At 45.3% G+C, this 25,878-nt stretch overlaps 1 protein-coding gene across 3 annotated transcripts in view; it reads left to right on the top strand.

Moving 5' to 3' along the window:
- ARHGEF39 (Rho guanine nucleotide exchange factor 39) overlaps positions 1 to 25,878 on the top strand; it is a 162,128-nt gene that overhangs the window by 80,412 nt on the left and 55,838 nt on the right. For all 3 annotated transcript variants that reach the window (XM_061564601.1, XM_061564600.1, XM_061564598.1), the window contains 2 exons: positions 10,418 to 10,647; positions 13,229 to 13,317. In XM_061564601.1, the coding sequence (XP_061420585.1) occupies positions 10,418 to 10,647; positions 13,229 to 13,317 (319 nt within the window). The remainder of the gene's footprint in view (positions 1 to 10,417; positions 10,648 to 13,228; positions 13,318 to 25,878) is intronic.

Genomic DNA, 25,878 nt, shown 5'->3' with positions numbered 1-25,878 from the left:
TAAAATGGAATGATAGAGTAGACAGTGAGAGACCATTTCAGACCATGTTGCACCATGCTGTGAGTGGCCTTTCATTATAGGTTTCAGACCTGCCATGTTTGCCTTTGCTGTCAATACATTGATTTTTCCTGCTTTCAGCACAGGAAAGCGAAAGAGCACAGAGGCGGTTTTAACCCGCGCGCGTACCGCTCTCCGCGCACGACACGGCCGCGCGAACTTCCGTTTCACGAACGCAGCAAAAACGCCGCGCTCATTTCTGTCGAGGCGCTTGCGCAAACCCGCACGCTGCACACCGAGCCCAGGAGATGGACACGGAGTGTGAACAGACGCGCGCTCGCCGGCAGTAAAAGTTGACCGGGGTAGCGACTGGGCGAGAATGCCGGCCGACGGCCGGAGTTGGGCGAACCCGGCGAGCATTGCGTGGAAGAGGGTTATGGGGAAGGACGGCGGGGGAGGAGATCGGGGGAGAGAAGGAACGCCGCTGTGCTGCGTCTCCTCTGGGGCAGCTTCTGCCGCTCTCGGCCGAGAGGGCCCGGTGTCATTTCCGGCTCGGTGAGCTCCGGCCTGTGTGCTGCTCCCACACCCCCCTCCACTGCCTCCTCCCCATCTCCTCCTCTCTACCCTTAAACCGCACGATGGCTCCCGCCGACCCCGAGCACTGATCACTCGGCCGGCCGCAGCATGCGTCCCTCCCTACCTGCTGCAGCCATCAGCCTCCTGGTCATTTAAATTCAATTAGCTGTCTGTTAGCCATCAACGCTTATTGGATTTTGCACCATGTAGCCGTCCTCCCGGGGGCTTGTAATGCACTGTGGCTACATCTCGGCGCTGCCAGCACGGCCCCCAGATGGATGGGTTCCCGGTTATTGATGGCCTCTTGGCTGAAGGATGAGACTGCTGCAGGGAGCGGCAGGGCAGCCTGAACCGGGTGGCACTGCGTGATCGCACCGCACAGCTGCGGACTCTTGCGTTTCACGTTCTCCCTCTCATGACAAACTCCTCTTCTCATGATGTCTGCACAGTTTTCTTTCTCCATTCTATTCTGAGCCTTGAAGGTGCCTGACTTATCGTGCATTTTTGCATCTTTTTTAATGCAACTTTTCAGTGACGGTGGTTATTTATCATTGGCGATGTTTCTAATAATTTTGTCAATTCGTCCGCTAATTTAGTTTCAACCGCCTGGTCCCACTTTTTTATTATATTCACAGTTATTCCACCTGGTCCAAAAGCTTTCCCATCTTTCGTTCTGGGAATGAACGTTTCCTCTTCAATGTGACACCTGGAACACCCTCCTCATCGCAATAACGATTTGTTTTCTATAAAAAAATCTACATAAAATTCCTCCAGTAGATTTTACGACCCTATTTCCATCGTGCATCATGGTTACATTTTGCTCTCTAAGGTTTTTCATTTGGGATTTACCAATCATCAATTTTTCCTTTCCCCCTCTCATCTTCTCACTGTTTATGAAGCATTTTCATTACTTTTGTGCTGTGATTTTCTGCATTATTTTCGTACATTTTTCCAGTGTGCATTTTATATTTTATTAAGCGTCTTTAAATTTTACTTTTCTGTTATTTACCTTGGTTGTGTTCTGTGTCGTCTTAGATTTCGTATGGCTGGTAATAAGTGATAATTGATCTCACCTGTTTTATTTTTATTTTGCAATGCACGTTAGTACATTATTGATAGTTATGCGAAAAAAATCCAACGAATAGTTTTATATAGCGTTGTTCATGCAAATGACACCAGCAATTGCTCGGCAGTTCTGTACATATGAATGTGTTTTGAACCAATTAGTGAGTGTTTAGTACACATGTGGGAGGAAACCGGAGCGCCCGGAGAAAACTCACACGTGCGAGGGGGCAACACTCTATCCCATGCAGAAGGGACAGATTGTATCGGTCCACACTCTGTTGTACTGCATTCTGCAAGCAGAGCCAGGGGGTGATGGCACCTCCTCGATGCGCACAGGAAGTGAGTCTCTCAACATTTGTCATTTGTACTCTTTGGTTTTTTCGGTAAAGTCACGTAGGTATAAAATGAAAGAAATCACGACGTTTCGGGCGCAACACGGACGCTTGTGTTGCGCCCGAAATGTCGCGATTTTATTTATTTTCTACCTACGTGACTTTACCGAAAGAACCAAAGAGTGTGGATTCCTGCAGTCACGAAAGCTTCAAATCAAGATTTGTCATTTGAGGGGTCATCCACCAACTCTCGCTGCATCCAACAGTGCTGGATTGCAGGCGTGCACCACCACATCTGCAATGGCATGGCGAGACCCTCATCCAGCAGTGGATCGATTAAAGGGAACGTTGCATGTACATGTTTGGGACCCGAGTAGCGCAGAATAGCATTTACCTTTCCAGCGCGCACGGATGCACACAGACGCACGCTCGCTCACGGACGGACACGCGCTCGCACAAAGATGCACGGGGTAGAGCATTCTTGCAAATAACTTCATGGGGGATTCATTTTAAGCGTGTTCCATTGTATTTCAAAGAAGTCATTATGAAATGGCACAGGTTTTATTATAACCGCGCTCATTACATTGTCACGCGTGCACACGCGAACGCAATTTACTTGCACGCTCCAAATTGCAAATACGCACAATAATTATGCGCAATTCTATAATTAAATGCAATTATATACAGATACCCCTTGATAAGCCATGATAATCCAACCGATACAGGGGTCCAAATTAAATCTGTGGACTTCTGGTTGGACGTGGACAAGCGGGGAGTGTTGCACACAGTCGCACCCATGCCGTGTGCTGTATTACATACCCCATGCGGCTAATGAATTGTTAGGGAGGCGGGGGTAAAAGGGGGGGGGGGAAGAGGGAAAATGAATGCTTTGAGACTTTTTCACACTTCTTTAATTACAATTATGATGCAAAAGAAGGAAATGAGACGTTAGCGGCGAATGATGCGCTGACTGCCGCTCAACATTGGCTGGTGCTGCTGCTGCTGCTGCGATGGACGCGACGTTGAGGGTCTGGATCTCGTGCGCTCGCTCCCCTTCTTCAGGCTGTGTGCGTGTCGTATTGCGGCGCTATTCGGTCGTGGTTACCGTGTGTGCGTGGTTGTGTGTTTGGTGCTGATCCCCCCCCCCCCCTCGTGTGCCGTGCTGGCTGGCCTTCCTCGGTGCTCGCTAACAGCACTTTTTCCCCAGCAGTCTATTAAGGCTATATGGGGGATCTTTGTCTTTGTGGTGGGTAGTGGGGAGACAAAGGTGGCCGGGTATGGTGCGAGCCACCCCCCCCCCTTCGTGTGCCGTGCTGGCCTTCATAGGTGCTCGCTAGCAGCACTTGCCGCACCAGTCTGTTCAGGCTAGACGGGGGGGAGGATCTTTGTCTTTGTAGTGGGTCGTGGTAGAGCATCGATCGGTTCGTGCGATGTGCTCCTAACCCGGCCACCCGAGTTTAATTCCCGCTCAGTGCCAACACCAGTGACGATTATCAGAACTGGTTCTGGGCCTCCCCTAGGTCGACTCGGCCTCAAATGAGTACCTGGTGCGATGTGTGGTAATCATGGCGACTGGGGAGACAAGCGGCCGGGCGTGGTGCTGGCCACCCACCCCGTCGCGTGCCGTGCCGGCCTTCATAGGGCGCTCGCTAACAGCACTTGCTCTCAAAGGTTTTTTCAGGCTATATGGGGGATCATTGTCTTTGGTACGTAGTGTACGCATTTTATAGATCTGCATGATTGGTAATAATAGTTGTTTTGAGATGGCATAATAGGTTTTTCCCCTTTTTTCTGGCAACAAAACAGGTGTTAAGATATATATTCTTGGTTCTTTCGGTAAAGTCACGTAGAAGGGATACAATAAAATAAAAAAATAAAAAATTCTCACGACGTTTCGACTGCAACACAAGCAATCATCATCAGGTGTGAAATCCACAGCAAGTAAATTTGAAAAAAGTGGCGGGTTTTTTTCTTAACGTCAGCACCACGGACAGCGATTTGGCAGTTGGTCAGATGGACGAGTCCATCTACGTTCGGAAAAGAGGAGGGGGGAGGAGAGAATGGAATGCGGTCTGAAAGTCACCGTAAGCGTGAACACAATCAATTAAGACCCGAAATGGTTTATCAAATCTTTCCAATGATTGCTAGGCCAGAATCCATCTGCTCGGTTGAAATTGTCTCTGTGTTTGTATATGTGGATAGCATCATGAACGAATCTCTCACGGTGTTAATATGTTAAAACACCAAACTGAAACCTTTTACAAGGAATCATGTCTGCATTAACCGCAATGCTTGTGGTCAGAATGCAAACAATGTCTTTGGGCTGTACGCCTTTTGGCGTCCTCTGGTCTAAACACCGTTTGAGACGAGGCTCAAAAGAAAGCTGTCTCTGGTGTGGACCAATCAGTTTCAAGGACAATGCAAATATTATCAGAGTGTTTTATGTTTGCATTCTGACCACAAGCATTGAGATTAATGCAGACATGATTCCTTGTAAAAGGTTTCAGTTTGATGTTTTAACATCTTAACACCTGTTTTGTTTCCAGAAAAAAGGGGAAAAAAACCTATTATCATCTTCTTGGTTTTTTCGGTAAAGTCACGTAGAAGGGAAATAATAAAATAATAAAAATAAAACACAATAAAATAATTATCACGACGTTTTTATTATGTTTTATTTTTATTATTTTATTACTTCCCTTCTACGTGACTTTACCGAAAGAACCAAGAAGATGAATCCCTGCAGTCACGAAAGCTTTAAATCGAAATTTAACCTATTATCATATCTTGGTACTGGCAAAGGGGAGGTCCCACGATGTTTCTAGGTGGGCTCGGGTTGGTGGTTGACTCTGCCCATCATCCTCATGGGACACTTCATTAAACCAGAAGTTAACAAAGGAGGCTGACAAGTTAGACTTAACATGAATAAGAACTTAAATTTCGATTTAAAGCTTTCGTGACTTCAAGGATTCATCTTCTTGGTTCTTTCGGTAAAGTCACGTAGAAGGGAAATAATAAAATAATAAAAATCAAACGTAATAAAATACAATTCTCACGACGTTTTGGCCACAACGCAAGCAGCCGTCCTGTTCTTCACCAGAGGACGGCTGTTTGCGTTGTGGTCAAAACTTCGTGATAATTGTATTTTATTATGTTTTATTTTTATTATTTCCCTTCTACGTGACTTTACCGAAAGAACCAAGAAGATGAATAAGTGCGATGTGGTCTCTTCATAAACACGGTGTTTTCTGTACTTTGAAGCTGTGATGTGATAAATAAGTGAAAATATCCATTTGAGCAAAAAACGGCGAAAGTAAATTACTTGGAACAAATGAACGCAATTAATTTTGAATGTCACACTACCATATCAGGTTAAAGGTTTTTCTGGCTGGCTGGCTGGCTGGCTAGAGGGAGAGACCAATGGATGTTCACTTCCAAAGGACGTGTGTCCTTTGAGCATTTATTTCAGAAAAAATATAATAAATACCTTCAAAAACATTCGTTTTATTCGCGTTAAAACATATCACGACTTCTATCCAGTCGTCCTCTCTCTTGCGTACAACAACAAAAACCGCCATTCGCCACTAAGTGGCGGTGACGTCACCACGCGCGTTTGTGCCAGGCGATGTGCACTTTAAGGCCATGTGAAGTGTTGAACGCTTGCTGGCAGGAGGTCACAGGACAGATGGTACCATGGGTTGACTGACTGAGACGACCCGGCATCTCAGTTAGCGTACGCACGCGTGTGCTTATGTGCACTGGTTTACCCATTTGCTCGCCTACGCTATTGCGCGAGTGTATGGACAGTCCGTTGTCCTTGCTTGTGAATCACGTGGAAGCTAATGTGAGCTCTCTTTCAGTCCCACAATTGTGTGCTTCTGTGCACTGGTTTATCCATTTGCTCGCCTACGCTATTGCGCGAGTGTATGGACAGTCCGTTGTCCTTGCTTGTGAATCACGTGGAAGCTAATGTGAGCTCTCTTTCAGTACCACAATTGTTCATGCTCACACCCTTTCACAATCACCTGCTCTGCCCCAGGGGATTCTGGGGCAGCTGTAGGGCAACGTGGATGAGTGTATTATGCAATACTTTTCACTTGGCCCCGAGCGAAATAGCATGCTAACTTTGGGATTCTACACCTTAGCCTTTTACAATTCATTAGCCGCTTTGGTGATGTTTGTTTTACATTCACAGTATCGCAATTATAAAGACCACATTTCAACAATAATGGGATATTCTGGTCGTCAGTGTTCCATTATCACGTGTGATATTCTTGGGTAATTACCCATGAGATGAGAACTGTTTTGTGCGCGATTGGCCACGGTTTCTGCGGTGAGAGAGCTTCACTCTGGTGTGGAACGAAAAAATAGGTGAATGCTTTCATTTGGTGAGATTGGCTACAAATCCAGGTAGGAGGCTCACCTGATGCACTGGCTTGCATGGCCCAGTTAAGAACGAGATTTTAAAAAATACTGAACAAAAGTTACCAGGTCCAATTGCCTAGAGAGAGAACACACGTGTAGTTGTGCGGTGTTCAATGTGGCGGAGTCACTCTTTGAGTTGTTGCGTGAATGATGGAATATGCTTTTGCAAATAAAGTATATTACCTATTGTCGTGTTTCTTTGCTAACAGCCATGTATGGCAAAGCCTCATGACAATCGTATAAAAGTTTGGTACTTATATACTAAATTTGCTGTCGAAATCCTGTACTGACCAGCGTGGTGAAGTATGGATAAAACTCCCCTCGTAACAATATGACATAGGGAGGCCTTAATCCTTTTGGTAAATTGAACATTTTCAGACTTCACATACTGAATAAGCAAGGGGTTTTTTTTACTCGTACAATTAGGGGAGAAACCGTTGTTTGCTACTGAAGTAATTTCCTATTTGCAGCCCAGCGATGGAAATTCAACACAGCGATGGAAAATTTCATATTTCCATGGCCGGAGTGAGTCCATAGTACACCACTGATAAAATGATAGTCTTCTCTGTACTTGATTTAAACGCTTAATGGCTGTGAAGTCAGCCCTCTGGTCGGCTGCAATTACTGTACTACACAAATGCAGCACCTCTATAAACTGAATATTCACACAAAACTTAATTTCTAGAGAGATAGAGAGTAAAACAAATAACCTTAATTGCTAGAGAAGTCAAGAGTCAAATAATGAGCACCATATACTCCGCAAAGATGTCACGATAAAAAAACGAAATCAACAAAATAATCAAACAAATGTATCCATATTTATTTACCAAATGAATGTTATCTGCACGTGAAAATGGATTCAATAATACATGTCACACGCACAAATTACAATTGATTCATGATGACTTGATAGCTACTCCAGCACCTGCAAATGAGTGAATATTATTACATTTGAGGTTATTATTGGTGATCGTTGCGTGCATTATGAATTTCCAAAACACATTTGAAATGAATTCCATTAAGTGATCCTATCTGTGCGTTTAAATTGGTGGTGAGGATGATAAACGTAGTACAGATGCATTTGTCAATTGCAGTCTCATAAAGAATAGTTTCAAAATAATTTACGCCAAATTTTCTGTTTTAAAAGAGAGAAACTTTAGATTGTGTAGTAGTTTGTTGACCGAGCGGCTGCGTTAAATTTCAGCGGTGAATAGTTGTTACACGGCGTGTAAAATCAGAACCTAAGTGATGCAAATTTATTTGCAAAGACGAACAAGTGTAGTTGACAGTCAACCAAAACAACAACGTATTTGCAAGCAGCTACACATTCTGTATTGGATCGTTTCATACTCCGGCACTTGCATAACATGGGTTTTGGAAGGTGTCGGTGGGTACCTTGTATCTGGACATTCTTCTCCATCATCGTCAGGAGCCACGATCAATCCACTGTTGAATGAAAGCCACTCTAAGTCGTTTCCATCTTTCACTCACAGTTCTGGAATGCACCCATCCCCATTGCTCCATCTTTCTGTTTCATGTCCCCTCGAAGCACTCCGTATCTTGGTTGCCATTATATTATTGTTATTGTTCCATACAGACTATACATTTGGAATGTTTTATTGAATTTCCTGCATGATATTAAGGTCGCGTTGCATTGCGGTATTTATAGTAAATTTGTGGGGGGGGGTAGGGGGGTTGTTTTGTTGTGTGTCGACTAATTTGGGAATTGAGACAAAAGAAAAATCTGCAGCTATGACGCACATTGGCGCTCCTCACTTCACCACGCAAATTGAATCTCCGCGAAGACGCCGCAGAGTCAGCTCGTTAGAAGCAAGCGCGGCGCGTATCTGTGTGCGTGGGTCAAAAAAAAATAGAACCAAACACAATGTTTTGGAAGACACATTTCAGCGATCGAGTTTCTGGCCTTGCAGGCACTGATTACAGTTCTTCGTAAAGACCGCGTGCCGGAAAAAAAACTCTATTTGCAGATCTTGAAAAGTTGCCATTTCAATTTGCTGCGCGAAGCGGAGAGATTTTTTTACCAGGGGAAGTTTATTTTTTCGGATGCGCCTGTCCCTTCTGCACGGAAGCAAATTATCCACGCGCGCTTTTAAAGTTTAATAAACCTTGCGACAACTAGCGGCGAGGCAACACAAGACGTTGCCCGTTGTCAGGGGATTGAATCCCAGTGCTCGACAGAGACAAGTTCATTTTTCAGTCATCTGATCGCTTGGGAAAGCTTGCCATTAGCTGATTCTCAGCAGATCTCATTTAAAAAAAAAGCAGCAATTTGTGGGGAAAAGGTTTATTTTTGTGTTTTGTCACAAAACTGATTGATGGCTCTCGCTGTTGATCTGCAGTTTGCCGCTGTATATTAAAGTAGGTGTCATGGGCGCAGATGAAAACAAGATCGCAGTCGCAGCGTGTTGCCTCAACTTATCTCATTTACTTCCAGCCCCGCTGCTTCAGTGTAATCAGTTCTGCTTGGGATGATTTTACAAAGTGTGATTAAAAACAAACATTGTGCATTCGCTCTGCACCATTAGCCTGAAATTGCAGGCAAGGCAAATTGAAGTCATTTTCAGAGTGGAACTGCATCTCGCAGCAGAACTGAACAGTTGTACTTCGGAATTGCTTTTTAATAAATTCTAACTGGCTAATTAGTCTTCATTATATATTTATTAGACGTAATAGAGGAATAGATTTTAATCATTGTATAGGCGAGCAAAGACACTTTACAGCTTGTTCGAGCCCGCCTCTGTGCGCGTGTTCGTTTATGAAATACACATCAGCCGTGGCAGCAATTGATTTTGGTCGTGATGCCGATTGAAGTGTTGGTGGAATTTCCCCAAAATTAACTCCGAGTCCTGCAAAGCAGAAGCAAAGCATTGACTACGTTCTGAACTGAAGCACCAAATACATTGACATTGAACTCTGCATTAGCACGAGCACTCCAGATGTGTTACATCTCATGAAATGTGAAGCAATGGAGACCTGAGAATAAATAGCTCATAAAGACAGTTATGGTTTTGGCATTTTTTTCTGTTTTGATGGAAGGTGTCTGTTGTGATATTTTCCTTGACAGGCACTCGCGAATACCGCTCACAGCTGCCTGTGTAGCTTAATACACGTTTTGGTGTGGCCATGATAATGCACTTATTTGAATGTTTGATTTATGAACCTCCAATTTTTTTTTGCATTCATGGATTATTTATCTCCGGAAACCACATTAAGTCTGTAGAATATTTCATATTTCACGGCGATGCTGCATTGAGACGTTTGGCCCGCTTCTGTTTAATTGGTCATTTTGATACGGGAAGGAACTAGCATGCCGACAGAATTACACCCACCGTTTTGCGCAAATGGGTCAGAAAATCCACTAACTGCAGCACCATCTCCTGGCCAATTCGGCCGTTTTACAGCCGTGTGGCGGTATTAGAGTTTCACAAATCTTCACGATGCGCCAAAACTTTGGCTCCAGAGCTGTGGCTCGGGCGTGTGAGCGTGTAAAACAGTGCTGCCTGGTGCAGTCTGGACACGTCAGCAATGAAAAGACAATGGTGGCTGTGCATGATTGCCGATCACATCACCCCCTCGTGTGCCATGCTGGCCTTAATAGGCGCTTGCTGACGGCACACGCTCCAACAGTATTTACGGCTATAAGGGGATGTTTGTCTTGATGCGTTTGTCTGTTTGGATTTGTGTCCATATTCATGTATATTTCAGTGTGTGTGTGATCATGTATTTGTATTCACATGGTCCTGAGCCTGCATTCAATCGACTCAGCCAAAAATGAATACCTGACGTGTTGTGTCCCATATGCACCAGGGAGACCAAGGCGGCCGTGCGTGGTGTTGGCCACTCATCCCCTAGTGTGCCTTGTTGCCCTTCGTAGGTGCTCACTAACAGCACTTGCCCTAACAGTCCGCTAAAGCTACACGAGTGATCGTTGTCTTTGTGCATTAGTTTTAATGTACATGAACGCCTGCGTGCGTGCGTGCGTGCCCGTACAAATCTGCGAGCAGGCCGCCGCTATCTGCGCGAGGGAACTCTCCTTCGCGTGCCGAGCAAGGGCGGCGACCCCACCCCCAAGATGTTCTTCCTCTTCTCGGACCTCCTGCTCATGTGCAGCCGATGCAGCCAGTTCCACCCGCTGCACGCCGACAAGTACGAGTGCCGAGCCTTCTATCCGCTCGCCGACTGCTCCGTCCAGAAGGTGTTTGGCAATACCCAGAGTCAAGGGGGACTCGTCAACGTGAGTCGTCTCCCACGCAGCGCCACGCTCGAGCAGCGAGCCGCTTCACAGGCATCGCTGACGCGACCAAGTCCGCCATCACCACAACGTCGCGTAGCCGACTCGCTGGGGAGGGGAATGAGGTTTAGGCGGATATCCGAAAAGGTCGGATATTTGAACGTCTGTAGAAAAATGACAGCTGCACCATGCACGAGTTGTGGGCACTGGACAAGAGTGAAGCTCCCAACTGCTTTAATCGTTGGATGGTGCTTTAGTAGTGAGTGGACGTACACGAGATTAGGAATACATTACTGTGCGAAAAGGTCGGAATACCAACACCATAGACATATCATGCACCTTGTGTGCGGGTCGGATAATTGGTCCGGGCGGATATGTGACAATGAGATGTGTGATGCTGTACTGTAGTCCGCACGAGGCCAGTTGTGCGCCAGGAATTCTGGTTAGGTGGTGCAGACTTTCGTTTTTTTTCCCACGTAAATAACTGTTTAACTTCTTAAGCACTTTCATTTTTATTTATTTATAGTGCCTAAAATCTTTGTGTATGTGCACAATTTTTCAACAATTTGGCACGGAGATGTTATTCCATGCAGTTTGCTTTCCAAAAATTTGAAAAACAATTAACAGAATTGGTTGTCGTAATACTGTTATCCGAACATATTTTTAAATCGCGTAATTTTTTCAAACTGCATAGGTAAATAGCATGAGTTGTCTGTGTCAAATACATAGAAGGTCAGTGTCTCCCTCTTAAAACGAGCATTGGGGTGCTACTCATCTTCTTGTCAAGGGAACGACCGTGCGCTACTCCCGCGTAGGTTCATCGCGGTCGTGCTGCCTCGCTCTGCTGCGTGTTCTCGGGTTGTGCCGCGTGGCTTTCGGCGTGGCGTCCTGTGGCTGCGATGTCCGACGTTGCGCTCCGCGCGGTGGCAACCTCTTCCAGCTCTCCTCCTGAAGTAGCTTTCAGCACGTGGAGCGAAGCGTCGGACATTACGCCGAACGGAAGGCGGTAACGACCCGAGAAGCCGCACAGTTGTGCGAGTCTGCGCACAGAAATTTCTCGCATTCGCAGTTGGCCTTACGTGGTGGGCTTAATGCGATGTGGAAGAGGCTTTGCATTCGGGTTTATTATGCAGCACGTATTGATCAGTGGTGTTGACGGTGTGGGAGTATTTAGCGTTTACTCCTGTTTAGGACGCCCAGGGGAAATGCGAGAGTGCGGGGGGGCCCACCGGCCCTGCCTTACACCCTCGTCTCCTGGGAAGTTAAATGTCTTTTAATTTCCCGTGCCGGTGGGTGGAATCTGGGGGATGAAGCCAGTGACATTGCTTTCAAATTAGAGTGTTCAATTAACTAGCAGTTGGTGTTACCTAACGCTGGAAGATGTGAAGATAAGCTGTTTCCGAATTTAGCTTGAATCTATGTCTTGGCACAAAGCATATTCGTATGTATATTGCAGTCCACTACAATTGTATATGTAGACTTTCCCTATCCGATATTACGATTCATAATTGGATTGTTTTGGGTAGTGATCGTGTTGGTATCATTTCAATTCGTCACTGTAACCGACCACCACGCGACAGATCAAGTTGTCACTTGGACAAATCTGATTCGGTTTTTCAGCAAACCGGAGGAATGTTGAAAAGCAAGCAATTTTATCCATTTGGCTGGAGATTGCATCCATCATCATTAACATCGGGTTATTAACAACAGCGGTTCTCCAAGCGTACGCCTGTGCCCGACGACAGGAATGTGGAATTGTCACCACAAGCTCAGTGCTGTTATTTCAGATGGCCACCACCAAACGGTTTGGACAGGGAGATACTTTTACTTCACTTTGTTCGGTTACATTACAATCGCGCTGTTGGCATCGTGTCACGAGACAAAAGCCACAGAAGATGGTGCATCACCACGTAACTACTTCGTAAGTTGCTTCATTAGGTTTCTCTACCCTCGTGCCTTTTAATTCCTTTTGAAGAGGCTTTGTTCCATGTCCAAACGACATTTGTAACCCTCGCGACAAGAATAAGTAAGTGAAAATCGATGTCACGATTATTATTTGTCGCAGTGTCTTGGTGACGGGGCTGGAAAGAGCAGCTCGCTCCGCTTGAGAAGCCGGCTAAGTTCCGGTGGCTGAATCACCTGAATACAAACTCGGGTTCTCAGCGATACCGACTCACTGCTCTGACCCCTGAATCAACCGGCCCACCTGACACTTTTACTTGACTTTAACACAACTGACCACTTTAAAGGTGTCGATGCCAGTAAAAAAAAAACATTACACGAATTATTATTTATACTGATGAACACACGTATAAAAAAACAAATGTTGGTTTATGATCAGGGTTTTTGCCCAGGAGTATATTTGTATGTATGTGTGCATGTATGTTGAAGTTCTTTCGCGCCATACGTAGCCAACCATGCTTTATCGAAGGTGCAGTTTGGGCCCAGGCTGACTGGGTGTGCGGTGGTGTGCAGTGCATTCGGCGGTCACCTTCCAGCCGAGAGGCGCGCCAGGGCACGTGGGAAAGTCGGCGTTAAAATAGCGGGGCCTCGCAGCTGCCCCGTTGCTATCTGTCCTCCACAGCTGAGCTACCAGAAGGAGGAGCTGCTCCTGATGTCAGTGGACCAAGATGACATCAATGACTGGTTTAAGCATCTGGATGCCGCTATTGGGTGAGTCTCTTTGCGTTGTTCTCACACGTTCAGCTGCAACGTACGTATGCACAGATCGATTGCCCTCGTCCTCCCCGTGATTGGATGAATTGTCGCGAATTCGGGGTCACGATTCGATTGGGTGAATGGCAGCACCTGCAGTGGCTGCAGGAATTTTTTTTTTTTTAACATCTGTTTTTACACGTGTAATTTGCTGCTGCTTATATCATCATAATATTAGAAGTAGGAAAACATTGATGCATCATTACATGCCTGCACTTATTGGTTGGCGCAATGCGCTACAAGCTCAGGGGCTACGAGTCTTGCCCGTCAATAACATTCGAGGCAGGTGGTATCTGAGCCTGTCCTGGGCCTCCCCGAGGAAAACCATAAGTGTCTGTTTCTAATTAAATTTAGTCTCCGCTTTCACACAACGGAGTCTTTTTTTAATCTCTAATATTTAACGCTGTGATTTATCTACGAGGCAGTTAATTTTTCTCTAATAATAATTCCTCCCAACATTTGTTTTAAAGCTGCTCACGCAAATCCATAACTTTTCCCAGTGATCAGCTGCTGTTTAAATGGAACGCTGATCCACATCTCCACACTAACTTAATGGTGCCAAGCGATCATTTCGCCAGAACACAAACATGTTTTGAATAATTGCGTTTTGCACCATTAACCTCGCAAGATAAATTAATATAATTGATATAATTGGGGCCATATGCCAAAATTAATTTTTCATCAATGTGCCTCGAAATTAAGTAAATTGTACGAACTGAATGATGACATTTTTGCTGAGTTAAAATGAACGCTCGCTTACTGCGCATTTAATTAAGCGAGTCTCTCTGCCCGCTAAGCCTACATGTTGGGATGTTTGTGGTGATGATGCAGCGTGATCTGCTGTCCATCACTTTGTGCCTTTTGTAGAGCATCCACAAACATTTACTGTGTTGCTTTCTGTGCTCAGTCATGCTGCCCGGCTACTTTCAGCAGTCTCCATTACATTCTTGTAATGTATTCTAGTCCTGTATACAGATTCAGGGGGCAGTTGTGCAATGGTTAGCGCTCAATACTATGAACCTGATGAGCGGAATTTGAGTCCTGGCCAATGCTAACGTCGTGATATTTGAAATGACCCAGGGTCCTCATCTATTTTATCTATTTCAGCAACATGGCAATGACCAGCGTGGTGAAGTATGTATGGTCAAACAACCCCCACAAATAACATGATGTGTATGTATATATATTGAACTTCATCTTCTTGGTTCTTTCAGTAAAGTCACGTAGAATGGAAATAATACAATAATAAAAATAAAACATAATAAAATGATTCTCACGACGTTTCGGCCACAACGCAAGCAGCCGTCCACAGGTGGAGAGCACGTCTGTCGAGTAGACAGTCTGAATGACTGAATGAGTCTGTCTACTCGACAGACCTGCTCTCCACCTGAGGACGGTTGCTTGCGTTGTGGCCGAAACGTCGTGAGAATTATTTTATTATGTTTTATTTTTATTACTTTATTATTTCCATTCTACATGACTTTACCGAAAGAACCAAGAAGATGAATCCCTGCAGTCACGAAAGCTTTAAATCGAAAAATATGTTGAACTTCTTTAGCACCGTACATAGTCAACCGTGCTAATCGGAGGTAGGAGGGAAGGACAACAAACTAAACACAAAAAGCATTTCTTGAGCAATGAATTTTCAATCTAGATTTAAACTTCCATAGCTCCAGTGGCTTCCTAATATTGGACAGAAGAGCGTTCCAGACAGCTGCAGAAACGCACCTGAAAGCTCTCGATGCAGTTGACCGTCTTTGTTCGATGGCTAGCCAAAAGCCGCTGTGAGGGATGGCCAGAGTTCGTGTGATGGTGTATGCTTCTTAACGAGATCAGCAAGGAATTGTGGTTGATTTGTTGCACACACTTTGTGTGTAATAAGCGCGACCTTTTAATGTATTCGTTCGGCAACCGGACGCCAATGCAGCTCACCAAGCACCGGACGGACGTTGTCGTATCTTGCAGTACCCGTCACGCTGCAGCTTTTTTTAATGTTTTTGCCAAACGTCCCGTGGAGTAGTGAGTTGTAATTATCGAGCCTTGTCGATACTCTGCGACACGCCACTTTGTAGGCTGTCGCGACTTCAGAGCGTGAGCAGTTCTTCGTCCATACATTTCTGAACTAAGGACTGTACGTTATTGTTTGCTATCACATCTCATTTATGTATGTGTGAGTAGTTGTGTTTTAAATTTAGAATTGTTTGTAAAAAACAGTGTTTGTCTAGTCCCAAGTGTACGAGTTACCAAAATTGAAAAGTACAGCTACATTGAAAGGTTACCCATTGTGCGTAACGCACTGGAAAGTCACATTTTAGTATGAAACTTAATATAATGTGAAATGTTCAAAAGCAGCAAAAATGTTCTTATATGAGTAGTTGTTCTATCGACGTAAAATATTAATATTTTAGCAACCTTCTAACATTTGCAACCTCAACACTTGCTGATGAATGAAGCAGATGCATTATCATTCCGCGTAACCGAGGCGTCATACTTAACCGAGTTTTTTACAGTCCACGCTTACCATTAAATCGTGCCTTAAAAATGTTCAGTCCAATCTCAATACGAGTGTGCACTGGTAGATCGAGCTGCCTTATAAATCATCCTATGCAATGTATAAACAAAAAACATTCACAATTTAAATTGCTAAATTGCAAATGTCGCTTCGGTGGAAAGTTACTTTGTTCTAACGTCGACGGTAATTCAAAAAGGACAGAAAACATGAAGCTCTTATTTAAAATTCGGAAAGTCCTCGTGTATGTAGGGGAGGGCCTTAAATGTGCTAAACCACGAAACAAATTGGCACGTCAGTGCATGATTTTTTTTATACCACACACGCGTGGTTCAGCGTCACTTCTTATCAGCTGCCGTCTGCGTACCACTTTTGTTCCAGCTTCTTCCCGGCTGCGTTTGGCTGCAGGCGACGCAGTGGTAAACCTACAAGCCTGCTGATTTGTGGGAAATTAGCTTAATTAGTTTGTTAACAAAAAAGCTGCAAATACTATATAGATGGAGATTAGTTTCTGGTAATTGCTGAAGAAATATTTCCACCCTCCTCCCCCTTCATACATTCGTATTAATTTTTTGCATTTATTTGTGCATGTGTAGTGAGTCCAACTGAGTCGCAGACGTTATCTTGGGAGCAACTCTATTTATCCTGCATTAACACGTAACACAACACGAACTACACCCGGGTCTCGAATGCCCATCTAAACACGCTACGGCAGAACTAGACCCGGTTCGCTATCCCGGTCCGGACCACAAACGGGGTCCCGGACCACGTGGCTAGAGGCTTCTTCTCCCCGACGTGGATCTTCGTAACACCGGCACACGAAGAACCCCGAGCTCCTCACGGAGCCCTCGTTATATGCCCCCGGGCTAGGCCTGGCTCCGTCCTTCGCCCCGCCCACCTTCCAGGGCTCTCGGGCTCCTTCTCGAAGGTTCCCGAGAGTTCCTTTGGACCACGTGACCACCCCGCGGCCCCTGTCCAATATCGTCCGGTCACGTGTCAGCAGGTCAACCAGCGCATCATGCCCCAACGTAACCCTGGCTGGCTGACGCTCCCTCGTTCCCTCACCGGGAGCCCGCACCGCACACTGCTCGCTGTGCCTCCGCTCTAACCAGCGCTCACCCAAACCCCGCTAGGGCTGATACTACATCCCATAACCTCGGGCTGCCCGTAATGGCAACACATTACCGGCCGTGGCTTCGCAAGCCCCGGCACCATACAGTGACAAGCACAGTCACTACACATGTTTATGTATTCACCTTGTGCACTTGCGAAATTAAGCTTGCAAGGGATCGTTCATGAAGATCTGTCGACTTGAGAAATTACTATCGCCATAAAAAAAGTTCTGAGAATGTGCATCGGTGGTTGAGAGCCGCGTGGCTTTGATGGCTATCTCTTTTCTTATTGAATTAATAGTTCCCATCCTAAAGGGTGGGGTCGTCGTTTCGTGGCAGTCTGGATAGAAACGTCTTTGCTGCAGTTTATCTTAACAATGGGTAGCAGTTCAATGCTTTATCATATAGTCTATATCTCCATATATATTAAAGGCAAAGTTGTGAATGTGTCTGTTCAAAATGTTTAGCGTACTTCCCGGTGTGCAACAAACTAGAAATTTGCCATGTGGGTACTTTCCAGACTGTACACCATGCACAAATTATAAAAATACACTTTTTTGGGGTGGGGGGGGATCTCAATAATGCATATATTTTTTGCACGGCAAGTGAGCTGTGACGTCAAATCTGTCACGTGACCCGTGCATGTGGAATTGTGACGCATTGTCGTGTCGTGGTTAGCGCGCTGCTCTATAAACCCGGTAACTGGTGTGCTGTGTAAACATCACCACTGGGGGGACAAAGGCGACTGGGCGTGGTGCTGTCACCCACCCCCTCGTATAATATATAATATACCAATGTTGTTGGAAAAGACACATTCACTTGTAACTTTCTCGGGCAGTAGAGAATCAACATTGTGAAGGAAAATCCCTTCTCTTAACCCACTCATACATGATTCTGCGTCCATTCTTTGCATGCCAGCTATCTCATTTAATACATGTTTTAGAAACGTTAACCCTACCAGCAGGTATTGTCCGAATTAAAAATGTTAAACAGAATTCTACGTGACGGCTTTTTTGTTTGTTTGTTGGTGCAGTCCTTTGTGACCACAGCGAGATCATCAACGCACTGCGCCTGCAACGTGGTTTAAGCGTCGGCAGTCTAAAACCAAATTCAACCTCCAGCACCGGATTATTAATCCCTTGAGCAGCCCCCTGGCCACCTACGGTCATTCCAATGTTTGTTCAGGGTCTTTGTTTTGCCATCTCTATCTTACCGCTACGCGCTCGTGCTGTGCACTTAGCGACTATTACATTTCTATAAAATGAGGACCTTTACACGTTACCATGGGTGGAAGCTGAGATTTGCAATGGGTCCGTCTCAACACCCCTTGCACTGTCAGTGCCACGTGTCGATGTCTTGACAGTTAAAGAAGACAGAAGTCTGTACGTGGCACTTGAACTTGCGCGAAGCGTTTATGGGTAAAGTTGCCACCCCTTTTCCTGTTTTGCCACGGCGCCCATCCATTCCACCTCTTCACAGAAGCATCACCTTGACGGCCAGCAAGTGGAATTTTGCTGAGCCGCTGACAGCGTGATGGAAGGGGGGGGGGGAGTGTGTGCATTGGTTGAGTTAGCAGGAAAGAAGTCGGGCTGGACTTTGATGCATTGACAATAACTTGACGCAGCCCAGCGTGTCCCATCCGCCACACAAAGGCTCGTTCGGAGCGGTTCCCATGGCACGCTTTTAACTCTTTCCGCCTCTCTCTTCGCAAACCGGGTCACGCGGCCTTCAAGTCGTGTCGCCGGAGCTGCTGAATCGTTTATTCCCGCCGACTCGTAGGACATTCAACACAATTAGCGTTACGAGCTGTATTTGAAGTGATTGGACTCTGAAGAAAGTTACCGTTTTGAACGCCGTGCTCTTAAACAATTTTCCAGAAATATTCGTAAGAATATGGATGTGGCGCAGCGGCTAATCGACGGCTGACTTGGAATGCACTTAATAGGGTTAACCCGTGCGCTGCCAATAAACTTTGCATTTGCGGTAAAGTCCGGCTCTCTAGAGACTCTCACGACCAATTATGACGACTGCGACAGGTTGCTAACAGTCTTAAGCGTGGATGTAAATGCATCTGACAGCTATGAATTGCTTAGTGTTCGTAGTTGGGTTTTTTAAGCGGAAATGTGACAATGTCCGTTTGTACATTTCAATTTTGCATAATTGGGATGTTAAACAAAGTGTAGACATTTCAAATGCGGTACAGTTTTTTTTTATAAATTAGTTAGAACTTTCAAGGCATGCAGATTAAAATTATGGAGCATGTAATTTCAGTCATGGAATAGCCGGCCGAAAAGATAAAACCTCTCATTACTGCATTTGGACCAAACTGGTAAATCTGAACAGGCAAAAGTGCACGTAACCATTCGGCAAGGAAATTATATTGGGCGCTTACTCAGTGGCAGTGCTACCAGAATAAATAAGGTTGTATTCTAAACGTTAAGAATATACAATTTGAATAGAACGGCATTTTTTCTTCGTTTTTCAGGAATCTGTCATGTGTTGGACGTTTATCATGCAGGTCTGTCACGTATTAAAGTTCATGTGCCAATAAGGAAGGCTTCCCGTCGCTGTTTCGCCCGTCATTTATACACAAACACAGCCGTGATTTCTAAAGCTGCAGCCAGACCATCGCCACCCTCTCCGACAGGCAGGCGGGGTTAGTTGCGGGACACTGCACACTCAAACATTTCAAAACATACACACACACATACCTCTCCATACACAAAGACCCTTCCGTATAGCCTTGAAGAGAATGTTGGGTCAAGTGGTGATAGCGAGCACCTATGAAGGCCGGCACCGCGCACGAGGTGATGGGGCCGCCAGCACCACACCCGGGTCTCCTTTGTCTCCCTGTTACTGATGTTTACACACTGAACCAGGCACTCATTGAAAGCGGAGTTGACTTCAGGGAGACCCAGAACCGGTTCACATATCCACCACAGTTATTGGTTTTGAGCAGGAATCGAACTCGGGTCGCCGCAGTCGTAGCAGTGTGCTGACCATTACAACACCACTCCACAAAGACAAAGATACACCATATAGCCTTAACATAAAGTAGGAGCAAGTGCTGTTAGTGTGCACCTAATGAAGGCTGGCATGGCACACGAGGGGGTGAGTGCCCAGCACCACACCCAGCCGCCTTTGTCTTGTGGCGATGTTTATACACCGAACCAGGTACTCATTTGAGGCTGAGTCGACCTAGGCGAGGCCCAGGGCCGGTCGAGATAATCGTCACTGGTGTTGGCCATGAGCGAGAATCGAACTCGGGCCGCCAGATTCATATCGCAGCGCACTAAACACTAACATAGCGCTCCCCACACACACACACATATGTGTGAGTACACACAACAACAACATAACCCACATTTAGCTCCATAGACTCTTGGACTACATCCTCTTATCGACAGTGAGGCCAGCCACCACACCTGACCACTCGTGTATTTGAAGAACTGGATGTTATTATAATTATTATGATTATCCAGGAAAGTCTCACTGAGTCTCAAAACTCTTTTTTTCTGGAGGGTCCTGCCAAGATTTTTTTTTACCGTAGGGGGCGATGTTGTCTTGTGTGATCCCAATTGAATGATTTGCATGTAATTATTTTTTTTCCCAGTATTGGGATGTTTTGGTCAATACTAATTACAGTATTGTTTTTTTATATTTTAGCTATGGGAGGAAACCAGAGGGACCCAGAGGAAATCCATTCGGAACATACAAACCCGGCGCAGAAAGGCACCCGAGTTGAAATCAAACCCAGGACTTTCTTGCTGCGATGAACGACTATTACCTCTGTGCCACACTGGCACATATCTCTCACTGTTCTAAGCCACCCTGCACCAAATGAATTGCATTGTATATAGGGTACTTAGGTATACAATGAGCACACGTTATTTAGGCTGAGTCAATCTAGGGGAGGAGACCCAGATCTTGTTGCGTGACTGATTGTGCACACGTGCAAAAATCCCCGCTAGCTGTGACGTGCGAACGTGTACAAAACTAAAGATTCCCCGTATAACCTTAACCGACTGTTGGGGCAAGTGCTGTTAACGAGCAGCAATTATGAAGGCTGACACGGCACCCAAGTGGGTGGGTGGCCAACGCCATGGCCCGGCTACCTTTGTGTCCTCAGCGTTGATGTGTACACGCTGTTGATACACCGCACCAGGTACTCTCTCACACAACGATCAAAACTCAGAAGGATCAATACCCACACACACGCACACTTAACATTCCCAAGTATGAAATCACATTTTGAGCCAACATTTATAGATGCTCCCTTAAGCAAAATTACATGAAGAAGTTTAATTCTGACGAAGGAGAATGACACCTTATTGCCAGAGAAGTGACTTGCAATATTAATGGAAATAGTCACAAAGTGCATCGCTGCGATGAGCCGCGATGACAGGGATGTTTTAGGTCATGTTGTTAGTTTGCCCTGCGGCTGGAGAAGGACTTACTCGGTAGCCTCAGGCATCTTTTAATCACCAGAATTAGCATTCAAGTGGCATGCAGATTAATATTGCCGATACTGTGAGCGGTCGGTTACGCAAAGTTTTTCTTGAAGCTCTCTGGATCTTCACAAATTAGACGAGACCATCGTAGGAACCTTGCACGCTGCATCTGCTCGCGATTGCGCAATGCCGGGAACGCTGGCAGGAAGGAGATGGAATGCCGCTGCTCGTTTGATCCGCGATATTTCTGCGCACAGTTGCCCAACAAACCTTGCCGACATAAGCCAGTTCATAAACCCGTAATCGGGTGTATGGGGTGGGGGGGTGAAGCTTCTTGGACTGCCATTCCGCTCGCTAGCGACTTCATCAGATATCGCCTTGTTTACGCGCGTTGTACGGCTTCCACATTAGAGTGCCAAAATACAGGATGTGGAAAGGTGTACGCCTCAGCAGTCTGCGGTGAATAGCGGAGAAGAAACATACGCACGAGTCCGGCTCGTGCTACTCTTCCGTCCGCGAAACGTGCGGAAGAATGCGCTTGCGCTATGGATACGTTTTACTCGGCGTGCACTTGCGCCGCACTGTCGCATTCACACGTTGCCCTCGGAAAAATTGCTCCGCTAATCCCGGCAGAACTCAACGGAAGCATTGGGGGTGGTTTTTTTTTGCGCTTTCAGGTTCATCATTTTTTTATGTTTTAATAGTTACGCGAATGGAAATACACAGTGGATTAACGATGTCACCGCTTCAGCAAGTCAAAATAATATAATAGAAATGGCCATCGAGCTATTCGCTGAGATGCGGATCAAAAATCATAACGTATCTGCTTCTTTTAGTGAATACAAATTATTAATTTTCCTACCTCGTCGCCCTTTATGTAAAATTCACATGATTGTGTCAATCCACTGCTGGATTTAGGCTTCCCCCATCGTTCGACCATGCTTCACTCTGCTGCATGCTGGTTGGTCAGTGGTGGTTCGTAAAGATAGGCCCACGACCAATTTAGCCAGAAATTTTACCTAAAGAGCCAGATTCTTAGCGCAGTGTGCTAACCAGTGCACCACTGATCTCCGCAAATTGGGATCTGTTACTGTCATGAGAAATTGTAATTTCACATGCTATTGTTCTCTGCAGCTAATTGAGATATATTTTTGCCCCATTCATCATTAAAAAAATAATCTTTCATATATACTGTCATTTATGCATATTATTTATAACCATATTGTTTACTTTGGCCTTCAATTCAATTATCCTTAGTTTGGGTGTGCTATATGTCTTGCAAAGTGCTATTTTCTTTCTTTATTTTATTACTTTTCGCTGTTGTACAGCATGTGAGATACAAATTTGCATGAACTACGATATATAAAACATTATTTTTATTCTCCATTCAGGATCAATTAAATTAGGCTCGTTGTCAGAATATAACATTGGTCTATATTCTATGGGTCTTACGGTAAAGCCACGTATATAGAAAATAATAATTCGTATAATTTTTCTATCTACGTGGCTTTACCGAAAGACCCAAAGAATATGTATTTCTGCAATCCCGAAAGCTTTACGTCAACATTGGTCTGCTTATGGGGATACTTAACCCTGCCATGAAAATGTGGAATGATCCATCTCTGCGCAAAGAACTGCCAATGGCAATCGGCACAGCTCCACAGCTTACCCATTGAGACACTTTTGCTCTGTATCCCCATGCTCGCATAATCCATAATCATCAACTGTCATGGAGGCAGAAGACGGGAACACACGACTGCACCGCACGCACACACACACACACGCGCGCGCGCGCAGCCCGCTCTCTCTATTACTTCTCTCGTGTATTTTTCTGTCGCTCGCCATCATTAATTCTCGCTTTGGCCGGGCCACGCGCCTGAGCCCTGACGCGGCACGTGGCGGCGAGGTCTTTATTAATGTGTCAGTGATATTCAAAAACTCAGGGGGGTGTGGCGGCGGGACTTCACCAACTATTAAGCACAAACCCCCCGGCGGCGCATGTGATGAATGGCAATCAGTTAATGGAGCGTCGGGGAATGTGACTGAGGCTGCATCGTAAACATTAATCAGCGGAAGTGTGCCTTGTTCGTTGTCCGCGCAGCGCTCCGACCGGGCCCCTGCGCCCTGGTATCTATCTAATTGGCCCCTTCCCCTGTAACCTTGCCTGCCCTGGCCATCCCCACAACTACGCCTCGCTTAATGTATTTTTCTACGAGATGTAAGGCAACCCTGAGCTTCGTCAAAGTGTCTCCCTGCGCAAATGAGCATGACGCGGCGCTCAGCTCCGTTGAAGGGCCCCTTGGGCCACACCTGAAAATTCCACATTCCCATCGCGGGGGCCCAGTTTCCTCGTAGGAACATCGCCGCCGTTCACTTCCCTTCAAGTGGTATTTGTTTCCTCTGTCAACGGAGAGGATTTGAACACCCCCCCGTTTTCCCCACGTATAAAATATACATTGCTACACTCACAACTCGGTTATCAACATGTCAGGTGAATAACACAACACTCAATACTCTACATGGTACAGGTACTTCACTTTGATTTCGTTCCATAGGATAACCAGTATTAGTCTTAATATGCAATGTATGAGTATTTTAAATAATACATGCTCAGCATGTTTTGTACATTTTGTTCAAATATTGTGTGAATATTTTATTTGATAAATGGCTTAGTTATCCTGGGCTGCATCACAGAGTTTTAATGCTAGGTTTGTTTGGTTTTTGTTCCATCCTGCTTGTCGATGTTCTGAAAATTGCGTTGGTTTTCTCTCTGTGTGGGGGGAAACCCAAGAGAATGGAGAAGCCCCATGCAAATGTATTATTATTACTACTACGCTTATTTACCCAGCAAAGCCTCCACCGACTCTCATGACCTCCCAGGTTTTCGCAGTCGTGGGCAATTATTGCAATGCAAATTCTATTGCAGTTGAGTAATTTGCAGGTAATTTTGTTTATGTTTGGACCTTGGCACCAGCACACTTCGGAGGATATTTAATGTCCACTGTGGTACAGACAGCGCGTTGTGTTATCAAGCTTTATTATACACGCAGGAATAATCAGGGCGGCCGCTGGATTCGAACCGCAAACCTGCTGCGACAAGCGATTTTAATGCGCTGCCGCAAGGATGTGTCACCTAGCGATTTAAGTCGCCATTTGTTGGAACAACAAACACTCAAGCCATTACAAATATAAAAAAGATAATAAACTCTTCTTGGTTCTTTCGGTAAAGTCACGTAGAAGGGAAGTAATAAAATAATAAAAATAAAACATTAATAAAATAATTCTCACGACGTTTCGGCCACAACGCAAGCAGCCGTCCTCAGGTGAAAACCAGGTCTGTCGAGGCGACAGCATAGTGAGAATTATTTTATTATGTTTTATTATTTTATTACTTCCCTTCTACGGGACTTTACCGAAAGAACCAAGAAGATGAATCCCTGCAGTCACGAAAGCTTTAAATCGAAAGATAATAAACTTTTATGTAGATATTTTTTCAGAAGCGACCAGGCCACAAATGATAGCCAAACAAAGTGGCTTATGATGTGGAAATTATAGCAGCCAAATACTCTAAACGCATGTTTCTAAATGTGCAGGGAAAAACTGGAGGACCCGGAGAAAAGTCCACGTGACCACGGGGAGAACATGCTAACTCCCAATATACAGCAGGTGTCGGGGTCTGGATCAAACCCACGACCTCCTTCATACCAGGGAGGGTAGTTAACATCTCGCCACCATGGCGCCCATAACAATAACCTACTTTCCGTGCTGTCTGATACAGGGGCAGCTTTCGCTTCTGTTGGTAGCTGTCGCAACACAGTGCACTATCTTCCGCGCAATCCACAAATCCCACCTCCTCGGTCACTGCAGTGCAAGGTGTCCTGGGTAGTTGCCCAGATCTGAAATGAACGATTTCGGCAGTACCAGCAATATAACTCTCACACTGTGAACTGCCTGGGCTACCTCTGGGATCCACGTGGAAAAAAAAAATAGCCCTGAAAATAAATAATTAAGAATTGCCTTTTGATGACTAATGCAATTAATTGTGTGATCGACTGCATCTCTCGTAGTTAATTGCACAATACATTGGTTACTTAGAATGGTACGTGCTGTTTAAATTGAGTATTTAGTACCAGTTTCTGCTCCATTTGTACGGTTATTATGATTTACAGGACTTGGCCAATGCTGTCAGCTGTTGTAAGAGATGCTGTAATGAGATGAAAGTTCTATATCAGATGTGTTTCTCTGCTAGAGTGGCAATGCTGCTGGTGTTTTGCAACAATTTTTTTTATTGTAAAAGTGCCCAGCTAAAGCATTTGCTCTAAAATTCAAAGTTAGAAATTTCATATTCTGGTTTGGAGTTGACTCAGCCAATTGTGCGCACACGCTGTCAACAAAACAATCAACTGCTTTGTAGGAAATCAGCACTTATGAGGAATCTGGCTCCCGT

Source organism: Lethenteron reissneri, chromosome 33 (assembly GCF_015708825.2).
Source record: "Lethenteron reissneri isolate LAM-NWPU_2019-01 chromosome 33, ASM1570882v1, whole genome shotgun sequence".
NCBI lineage: Eukaryota > Metazoa > Chordata > Hyperoartia > Petromyzontiformes > Petromyzontidae > Lethenteron > Lethenteron reissneri.
Note: the sequence above shows the minus strand (reverse complement) of the source record. Positions and strands in the feature narration are given on the sequence as shown.